This window comes from Thalassophryne amazonica, chromosome 2 (assembly GCF_902500255.1).
Source record: "Thalassophryne amazonica chromosome 2, fThaAma1.1, whole genome shotgun sequence".
NCBI classification, from domain to species: domain Eukaryota; kingdom Metazoa; phylum Chordata; class Actinopteri; order Batrachoidiformes; family Batrachoididae; genus Thalassophryne; species Thalassophryne amazonica.
Genome location: NC_047104.1, coordinates 3,349,149 through 3,360,190, shown reverse-complemented (window position 1 = coordinate 3,360,190; position 11,042 = coordinate 3,349,149). Strand labels below are relative to the sequence as shown.

General features: G+C 43.3%; 1 protein-coding gene across 2 annotated transcripts; it reads left to right on the top strand.

Moving 5' to 3' along the window:
- Positions 1–1,896: 1,896 nt before the first annotated feature.
- Positions 1,897–9,427, top strand: anp32a (acidic (leucine-rich) nuclear phosphoprotein 32 family, member A). 2 transcript variants are annotated; one of them, XM_034183051.1, is made up of 7 exons: positions 1,897–2,033; positions 5,716–5,865; positions 6,083–6,205; positions 6,311–6,509; positions 7,215–7,318; positions 7,403–7,451; positions 8,281–9,427. In XM_034183051.1, the coding sequence occupies exons 1-7, from the start codon at positions 1,980–1,982 to the stop codon at positions 8,346–8,348; spliced, it is 747 nt and encodes a 248-aa protein (XP_034038942.1). In that variant the 5' UTR covers positions 1,897–1,979; the 3' UTR covers positions 8,349–9,427. The 2 variants fall into 2 exon arrangements, with proteins under 2 accessions (XP_034038942.1, XP_034038937.1); XM_034183046.1 differs by having other exon boundaries at positions 8,278–9,427.
- Positions 9,428–11,042: the final 1,615 nt, after the last annotated feature.

Genomic DNA, 11,042 nt, shown 5'->3' with positions numbered 1-11,042 from the left:
TCCCGTTTTTTTCTGTTTTTCATACAATATGATCAAAGGACATAAGTGCCCGTAGTCTAAGAATCACCCATATGCAGTGTTTATTACATGGAAAACCAAACAAAAGCTTTGGGACTTTTGCTTTTGTCCAGTAAGTGTGAATATCCGGTTTACACAATAGTGGTTTGGACGCATTTTACTGTAGTAGCAGATGTGCTGACCTGAAAAAAATAAAATGTTCACATAACTACATTATGAATGGACAGCATTTATATAGCGATTTTCCATCTGCATCAGATAGTCAAAGCACTTTACAAATGATGTCTCACATTCACACTGATGTACTGTATAAACTACAGTAACAGGCTCCTGCCTGCCTACAATATTCCTGCAAACTAATTTAGTCATTTTTTCCCTAAAAGAATGATGCACTGAAGATTACGATTCCCCATGTCCGTTCCTTTTGCTGATCTCACTGTCTGCATGACCTCCATTGGATGTCAGCGCATCGTCTCCAAAACAACACCCAAATGACGACATATTATAATAATCACGAGGACGTCAGGATTGGACATTAATTTGTGATCTTTTATGACATCATTATATTTGTGACATCATGACCAGGAGCAGATCTAGGATCTTCAGGGTGGGCACAGCCCTCAACACAGAGGTAACATACATGCATTGCCTGCAAAAAAGTTTCACCCTCACACCCGTTTAATCACTTATTTCAGTGGATAACACCTATTACAATCACATTTCCTACAGTTAACGACAAATTAAACTAATTTTATTGTGTTGCAAATGTGCACTTTGCCAGAATGCTGCACTCTCTTTGCTTAATTTTTCACCAGTGTTTAGTCTCATGATGAATGTTGAGCAACACCAACATCAAGAAATATTGCCATGTTTCTGTTAACTGTGTCAGATATTACAGCCTGTCATGTCTTTTCCCTTTAATCCAGATTTTAAAGCTCTGGTTTAAGTCAGGGGTGTCTGTAGAATTTCACCTCAAAGCCTACGCACCAGCACGGTGCAATTCCACCGACAGTGTTACACAAACAAAGACAAACTGAGTAGATTCTGGATCATCGTCATTAATTAAAAAACAAAAAAATCACAAAGTCACTGATCAAATATATTGTGCTAATTCAGATTTTAACAGTTTGTAAATGTGTCAGCCCTGCTATAAGACTGGCAGCCAATCAAGTGACCCCCAGGATTCCATCAATGAACGGATTAGCGGCTTGAACAATTAATCAGACCCCCCCCCCCCCAAAAAAAAAAAAAAAAATTATGGATCCGCCCCTGTCTGGTGACCAATTGATCACTCATTTATGAAAATGAGTATTGAAAATTGAAATCGTTTTCATAGTCAGAATTGCAAATCTCACCATTGATGTGTTTTTAGAAATGCACAGTTTCAGTTTTCAAGTCATTAAGAAATGTTATGCCTTTTTTGGGGTATATTATGATTTTTAAAAACCATTCTGCATGGTCATAAAATTCTCTCTAGAATTTGAATAATTTCAAAAATTGTGTTTGGAACACAGTCATGATAAAAGTTCATTTCTGTTTGTTTTTGTATATTAAAGGCAAACTGGAGCAAACATAGATTTGCTAAATCAAAAAGTTTAAGATTAATAATAATGTCACAGGTGGTTGATAAACACTAATCAGCAGCGCGGATTTTTTTTTTTCTCCTCTGAACATGTTAACATTTAATTTAATACATTTTCGATGTAAACAACCAAACTTGGACAGCAAAACCCCACCCAGCTCCCAACAGCGCGGCGCTATTGGCTGGTCACTCTGTAAATCTGTTCCCTGTTTATTTAGCACCTGTGATTGGCTGGCGGTGACGACAATCCTGCCGCGTAGTCCCGCCCACCAAGCGGATCAAGTTTGAATGGACAGCAGCAGCAGCAGCCCGTGGTAGCTGGTTCCGTTTGCAGTAATTAATAAAAGTGTGATTCGGATCAAAGGTGCGCGGATCTAGGATGGACATGAAGAAGAGAATCCACCTGGAGTTACGGAACCGGACTCCGTCAGACGTAAGTTGGGCCTGTCGACTCGCGCCGCGGCTCCGCTAACGGGCGCGCTCCGGCGCGACGCGTCTGCCTTTTAAAGTTTGTTGAAAAATAAATAAATAAAAACTTAACGGGCGGTGGGCGCGCGCGGGGACGCGGCGGCTTCGGTGGCACGTCCGCCGTCGGTCGGTGCAACTTTGTGGCGTCCCGCGGTTTGTTGAAGGCGGAGAGGCGTCAAGGAGGCGCGCGGCGTCATCAGCCATGTTTAACTTCTTCCCCGCGATCGCGCCCTTTTCGCACGAAACCCGCGTTGGTCTTCGGAGACTCACGTTCACGGCATCGACGGCCCGAGAACCCCCGTACACACACACACACACACACGCTACTCCGAGTCACGAGAAGTAATAATACGAGCGTGGCCGCGCGCCCCCGCGCGAGTGTCCACACTGTTCGCGTGCGTGCGTGCGTGCGTGCGTGTAGACCTAACGCAAACGGTGCGAACCAGCGTGAAGAGGAAAAAAAAACAAATCACCCAGCGTGATTAGTTCTCCTCTGCTGGTTTTTAATTCGATGCCTTATTTAGTTATTTTATTTTTTGCCGCGCCACCGTGGAAACACTCCGCCTTGTTGTTCCACTTCTCCGTGACTCTGGGACAAGCCGCCATTTTACCGACAAACAAAGACGAGTGGAAACACGCTGACCGCCCCAAATCCACCTCCACGCGAACCGTCCACGCGCGGAAAATAACAAATAATCGCCGCTGTTCTTTGTTGTTGCCGATTTCAGACAAATATCTAAAGACGTCACAGCGTTTAGCGCGTGCGACAACAATGAGGGCTTCGCCCAGCTGGAAGCGGCTTTCTAGGCCCCGCCCACTCGCTGATGAGCGCAGCTCCTCGCGCGCGGTGAGCGGTAAACATCAAAAATAAACACCGTAAAAACACAACGTGGCCAAATGTGATGTTACGTAAGAGGAAGCGCCAACGAGAGCGCCCGAACACAAGTTCGTGTGTTTTTGCTATGGGCGTTCCTCAGCCAATCAGTACGAAGCTCTGGGGTGACAAAAACACACGAACTTGTGTTCGGGCGCTCTCGTTATATATATATATATATATATATATATATATATATATATATATATATACGGACAAACACAGTATAAACCAGATATTCACACTCACTGGACAAAAGCAAAACTCCCAATGCTTTTGTTTTAGGCAGATCAGTCTGGATGTGTCCAGTAACAGAGGTACAAAATGAAGTTAAGCACTGACACTTGCAGATTCTGTGCCATATTTCCGTCATTAAGACCAGGCGTTTATTTTTTTATTATTTTATTTTTTCAAACCGTGCTCAGACTCTGTCACTGACCAAACAGTCCCCCCGCTAACAATCGGTCCGCATCATTTCGGGCCACAGCACCGTCATTTCTGAGTGCCACCAGCAATTCACTGATTTATCACCTCGTTTCTGCTGAAAGGCCCTGTCACACCGTGGCGATGTAGCCTGCATATGCTGTCCATATTAAAAATGCTGGTGTGCGTCTAATAAATTAATGCAGCTGTCACACCTTGATGATTAGCTGGCGTAGGCCGACAGCCTGTTTCCATTGAGTGGTTTGGGTCGGTATTGCATGGTGTGGTGTGGGACAGAAACAGTGTGATTTCACATTATTATTATTTTTTTTTTTATCTTGCTGGGCGATTTTCATAGTGTACAGAATGCTGATGAGTCAACTGGCTGTGGTAAACGCTGCCGTGAATGACTGGAGTGCTGCGACTCTTTAAACTTTTAAAGCACTGGGCGGCTGCTTTCTGATCATCACAGACCTGAATAATGAAATGCTGTGATGATATAAACTTAAAGCGCCAGTCGACCGCGATCATGTGTGATCAGACCTGAATGAAGTGATCTGTTGGTGTGATCACACTGACAGCGACAACTCTTTAAAAGTTTAGAGTCATAGCACGTCATTTGGGTCTGATCACACCTGATCAATCAGGTCGTCTGATGATCACACCGACAGCGTCGACGCTTTAAAAGTTTAAATCATCACAGCACTTCTGTGTGTTCAGAGTGCGACATCGGCATCCTGGGTGAAATGCACCTGGAGCAGAAAAACCACAGAGGGACTTGCTTTAAAATGCTGCGTTTCCAGCCACAACAAGGAATTAAAGTATTTTCAGACGTTGTTTTCAAAAATCAGAAGCTTAATGTGGATACGTGTCCATCAGACTTTCATGATGGATCGGACTGAAGCGAACAGGTCAGACTTATTTACTCCATGTGTGAATGAAACGGTCTGTTCACACGAGGACCGCAGCTTTCAGCCAGTCATTGGACAGCGTTAATGGACGTATTTGGACTTATGAGTAAACTACAAGAAACGTGTGTCAACAATCGTATAACTTACCTACAACTTGTGTTCCCCATGTGCTGGACGTATGAATCACATGCTGGCATATGTTGTCTTCAGTGTGCCCAAAATTCTTCATGGAGCTCAGTGTTTTAGGACGTATATCACTGAGCTTCATCATGCTCTTCTAAAAAAAAAAATCTATAACTTATTAGACTTATGCCAGCGTTTTTTAATGCGGTTGGCACACAGTGGCTAAATCGTCAAGGTGTGACAGGACCTTCAAACTGCCTCCAGTCATCATCTATCTCAGCAACAAATATCTGAAGCTTTAGTACAACAGTCATTTCCACATAAATTTAACGTTATTTCATAATAAAAGATGGAGGAAGTGATCAGCGTGCCACAGCTACACAAGCTGCTAGCTGATGCGTTTACTGCGCCTCCATCATTTCAAAGCATCAGTAGCGACTCGCTGATTATCGCCTCGTTTTCTGCTTAAAACTGAGAATGATTTAAGGAGTATTACTTTGACATCTGATGGTTAATAATCATCTGGTTTTTCCACATCAATTATCACATTATTCCCTGTGATCGCTTTGGGTGTAGAGAGTCAGACTCAGAGAATCAGACTCGGACGTGCTGCTGTAGTCCCAAGTGATGCATGCGCAGTGAAGGCAGGGTGGACACATTTTTAAGGGGGGATGGTTCAATCTGCGACACCTGTTCTGATCCAGATTACAGATTTTAGGGCCATTTAAATTTAACATTGAAAACCCCATTCAGTGTATATTTTACATTATACCTCAGCGGTGGGCAACGTGTTCCAGAAAGGGCCAAGAGGGTGCAGGTTTTCTTTGCAGCCACTGACTCCACCAGGTGATTTCACTGATTATCACTTTGAGCAGATGGAATCAGTTAATCAGTAAAAAAATTGTAGAATTTGGGAACTAGTGTTGGTGGAGGTTTGCGCTCTATGAGCGCTGGACTCGTCACCCCACTAATCATCTCGCCCACCTTTAAAACCAAGTCACCCCACTGAGTAGCTTAAAAATGAAAATGATGTAAGGCGTAAAAATTCTATAATTATTTTAAGATGAATAATTATTGTCCATGTCAGACATTTGGTTTTTCCAAATTGAACAAAACTGGAATGTTGGACGTGAATGTTACTCTTAAAAAAAAAAATATATATCACCTAAGAGGGGTGACTTAGAAAGTGGGGAGACTTGGCAGATGAATGTGGGGTTGAGATGGTTAGTGGGCCACGGGGCGACCATGACCGGAACCCAAGTAAGGCTGTCCTTTTGATTCTTAAACTTCTGAAATTCCTGATCATTGTTTTACAGGTCAAAGAACTTGTGCTTGACAACTGTCGCTCGAACGACGGTAAGATAGAAGGTCTAACGGACGAGTTTGAGGAGTTGGTATTCCTGAGCACAATCAATGTTGGCCTGACGACGGTCGCCAACTTGCCGAAGCTAAATAAACTGAAAAAGGTGGGTGTTTATGCACACATAGACGATGAGTGGGAGTTTAGACATGAAGTCTGGGGTGTCCCGAGTGTGTTGCTGTCATTCAGGATCAGAGTCCTCTCACTGAAGATCAAGTACCTTGGTTGGACTAGGGGTTGACTTCAATACTGAAGCTTCAGAATGTGTTTGTGTCACATAGCTGTGAGGTTGACCGTGTTTTGGTTCTTGAATTGATTGACAGCTTGAACTCAGCGATAACCGGATCTCAGGAGGGCTGGAAGTGCTGGCAGAGAAATGTCCAAACCTCACACATCTCAATCTCAGCGGGAACAAGATTAAAGACCTCAGCACAATAGAACCGTTGGTAAGCTCAGGATCAAACAGTGGGGGTGGGGTGTGTGTGTGTTTTTTTTTTTTTTTTTTTTTTTTTTTCAGCTGTGTTGATCATATCTGACCTTCTGATTGGCAGAAAGAGTTGGCGACGCTGAAAAGTTTAGATTTGTTTAACTGTGAAGTCACAAACCTGAACGAGTACAGAGACAACGTCTTCAAGTTTGTGCCGCAGCTCATCTACCTGGACGGCTATGACAAAGACGACGAAGAGGCGCCGGATTCGGACGCAGAGGTTTACGCAGAGGGACTAGATGACGACGACGACGATGACGACGGTAGGTCCGACATGGCAACAAGCTCCACGTCCAGCTGTCCTGGATGTTTGCTGTATTGTGGAATTTTGTACCAGTTAGTCAGGATTGCTGTGGTATTTCAGTGCATGAAATAGCCAATCAGAAAATACACGATTCCATTTTCCCAGAAGGCACCATGGCAGCCATCTTGGATTCATAAAAATTGTAAATTAATATGTAAGTTTTTAATATCTTGGCTTCCAGGTGACCGATTTTAATTCCAGTGGTAAAATACATTTTCAGGGCCAAAGAATGAGATGGTGCTAATTATATAAGTTTAAAAAAATGTAGATTTGGGCAAAATCACATTTATTGGTGGCCATCTTGGATTTGAATTCACATAATCACGTCATCATTATTATCACTTAAAAGAATCAGACAAAGAACACCTCGTCACTGTGAGCGTGTCCTTAGTGTGTCACGCAACCAAAGTTCAAAACATAGGATTTATACAGACTTGGGGCTGTCTCGGAGCGTAACCACCATCTAATCAGGTGACTTCTCAATGCCTTCAGAATGTTTAATCGGATTGTTTGAGAGGGTACTCGTATTGTGCAGCGATACCACCATTTTAATTTTTTAAAAATCTGTTCCATTGCGGCCCAAAGCATTGAATGGATAATAACGTGTAATCTGCAGTTTGTGAGTCAATACGACTAAAACCCGTTTCTAATCTGCTGTGTCCAGATGTAGATGAAGAAGAGTATGATGACGATGCAGCACCGGGTGAGGAAGAGGAGGACGAAGGAGAGGAAGATGAAGACGAGGAAGATGATGACCTGAGTGGAGAGGCATGAAGGATAACACGACACTTTTTCTGGAAATGATAGTCTTTGAGTCCCTAATAATCCTGTTGACTTTGTCTTCCTGCGTAGGACGAAGAGGAGGATGACTTGAACGACAGAGAAGATGAGGAAGATGAAGGTGAGTAAACCGCCACTTATGCATTTACACAAATCATCTCATTTACAGAGAATCAATGAAATGGAAATGATAGAAATACTGAACAAACTGAATTCCAAAAATATCACATCACAAATTAGGAAAAGTCTGACAAACTACTGACTTTGAGGAAAAAAAATTGAGTTCAGTCAAAACTCCTAACTTACCTCGGCTTAACTCACCATGTAAATGAAAAACAGATACTGAGCTACCAGAGTTGAATGTCTGTACACCAAATTGTCCCGAGTTATGCCCCCTACAGTTCAGCACACATGGGAAACAAATCAGATTGATTGCGTATCCAATCCAAATCTGATCTCTCTGATTGACTATCCAGCAAGTGACCAGATCTGATTTGTGTGTCTGCATTGCAGTCCTCATCTGCAGTCTGAGCTACATCGGTTACTATAGTAATGAAAGTCACATGTGGAAACAGTCACACGGCTGCTGTCTGGCATCCGAGTGCTGCAACTAAACCCACACAAAGCTCTTCAGGTTTATATGCTGTTAGACATTGGACACGAGGTGTGCTGATGGGTGACTGTCGGATTTGTTAGACGAGTCGTCCAAACTGGACATTAACCGCAAAAGTCACACAGAGTGGAATAAACGGCTTTAACAAAGACTAGTAGTGTGGAGAGATTCAGCAGACTCCTGCACGTGTGAACGAGGCTTGAATTGGATTTTGGGGGGAAAAACAGATTTCATGTTACTGTTGAGACTTGAAAGGTGGGATCAGATCCAGATTGGGTTTTTTACTGGCCGTCTGTGCGGAGGTGGACGTGTTGGCTGACCACAGTTGTTGTTGCAGAGGAACAGCGAGGTGAGAAGAGAAAACGGGAGCTGGACGAGGAAGGGGACGAGGACGAAGACGACTGAGTCCACCTGAAGCTAAGTTGTGAACTGTTTTAAAACCTGTTTCTTCTCGGTCACTCCCCAACAGTCCCACCTCTTTCCCGTGTTTGATATTGGAGTAGGAGTGGTTTTTGTTCTCAGCCAGTCAGGTCGAGGGGGAGGGGTTTCTGGAGATGCCCTAAACTAATGAACCTTTGATGCTCCCACTGTCGTCTCCTCGGTGGACTTGGATTTTGTAATATTGTTGAAAAGACGACCTTTTTAAGAAATGTTTTCTTTCTCATCGATTGTATGACGAGTTTCTGACGAACACTCCCCATTTAAAAAAACAAACAAACAAATACTCCCCCCCCTTCCCCAGTGCATGTCTAACATATTTCAGAGTCGACTACTGGAACATGTACGCTGTTGTGTCCGCGACTTAAACTTGCTTTGACTTTCTTTTGTGTTAAGCGTAAGTTATGTGTTGGTAGTGTCGCCGGTTTGCCCAAACCCTCCGCTGTCCTGGTGTGAGTCTTCTGTCTGAATGTGCACAGTGTGACCTGTAGGGGGTGTGTTTAAAAAAAAAAAAAAAAAAAAAAAAAATCACAATGATGTCTGCCCTCGTCGGAGCTCCGCCTCCTCCTTAAACCCTCAGCTTTGATAGTTCGGAAATTACGTGTTCTTGTAAATAATGACCAAATCTATTTTTTTGTATTCTCTTTGACGGGGGCAGACGTCACGTGGACTGAGGTGTGTTATAGTGAGATATGAAATATGTAAGCTGCTTTATCTGGAATACACAGTGCGACATTTCCGGAATTTGACAAATAACTTTGTGTAATCTTAACCGGGTTGACGTCACCGTTCAGTCGGCTGGTTTTAGGTTTTGCCCCCGTCTCTGTGCATTTGGTGATGTTTAATGAAATGTTTGAGGTAAATGGAAGGTGAAAATATTGAGTTTGAACGTGTGAGTTCTGCTTGGATTTTGGTCAGTTTGGCCTACCTCAGTGATTTCTTTTTTTTTTTTTTTCTCCCCCTCTCACTTTTAAAATTCACTGTCATCAGCCAAATTGTTTTTCCCTTCGTTAATGTCAATAAATTCATTTTATATATGCTTTGAACACTGTGGTTCATGTGTTTTAATAACAAAAATATGCAGAATGTCAAGTTATTACATTACAAAGGCTGAGAAATTAACTATTTTTAATTTTGTCTGCCAAGGACATAATAAAATCATTGGCGTTTATCTGTCTGAGCAGGATTATCAAAACTACTTCACGGATTTTCACCACAGATAGATATTAGGCCATGAGTTTTGGAGGTGATCCGGATTTGCAGACGTCGTAAATCTCAGATTGCTCTTCTGTGATCATTTGCAGCAGTTTTGAGGAAAAGCATCACATTTCTTCACCACCGCTGTCGTTTTGTTCTACATGTGTTCAGATTACGGCTTCACGGAGTCTAGAAACAGTCAAAGATTTTGACACAAGTGGCAGCACAAAGACATGGCAGCGCTTTCTGTGACATAGTTCTCACTGGGAGTGTTTTCAAAACTGGCCAGTGTCATGGAGCCAAAGAAAAGTCAGAGACCTTCTCTCTCTACTCCATGGGTTAAAGTTCTCCGTCACCACGACAACTTTCCGTCATTTGGAAAATTTAACCACACATATGCGCGTTAACGTGGTGTGTTTTGGGGCCGAAATACAAGGGCTGTCAAAGTATAGGTCCTTTTTATTTTTTTCAAAAACTATATGGATTTCATTCATATGTTTTTACGTCAGACATGCTTGAACCCTCGTGCGCATGCGTGACTTTTTCCACGCCTGTCGGTGATGTCATTCGCCTGTGAGCACTCCTTGTGGGAGGAGTCATCCAGCCCCTCGTCGGAATTCCTTTGTCTGAGAAGTTGCTGAGAGACTGGCGCTTTGTTTGATCAAAATTTTTTCTAAACCTGTGAGACACATCGAAGTGGACACGGTTCGAAAAATTAAGCTGGTTTTCCGTGAAAATTTTAACGGCTGATGAGAGATTTTGAGGTGATACTGTCGCTTTAAGGACTTCCCACGGAGCGAGACGTCGTGCAGCGCTCTCAGGTGCCGTCGTCAGCCTGTTTCAAGCTGAAAACCTCCACATTTCAGGCTCTATTGATCCAGGACGTCGTGAGAGAACAGAGAAGTTTCAGAAGAAGTCGGTTTCAGCATTTTATCCGGATATTCCACTGTTAAAGGAGATTTTTTTTTAATGAAAGACGTGCGGACGGATTGCAGCGTCGCGACGCTCCGCCACAGGAAAAACACCTCCGTTGGAAGCCTTAAAGACAAGTTGGAACATGTCCAGCTGTTAAACAATTTCTCATATACTCACTCCACTGAAAGCCATCAAAAGCCGCCTGGATTTTACAAATGGTTATCAACACGGAGGTGTTTTTCCTGTGCCACCGCGCCGGCTGCGTCCCAACGTGCGGACCCGTCCGCACATCTTTCATTAAAAAAAAAATCTCCTTTAACAGTGGAATATCCGGATAAAATGCTGAAACCGACTTCTTCTGAAACTTCTCTGTTCTCTCACGACGTCCTGGATCAATAGAGCCTGAAATGTGGAGGTTTTCAGCTTGAACAGGCTGATGACGGCGCCTGAGAGCGCTGCACGACGTCTCGCTCCGTGGGAAGTCCTTAAAGCGACAGTATCACCTCAAAATCTCTCATCAGCCGTTAAAATTTTCACGGAAAACCAGCT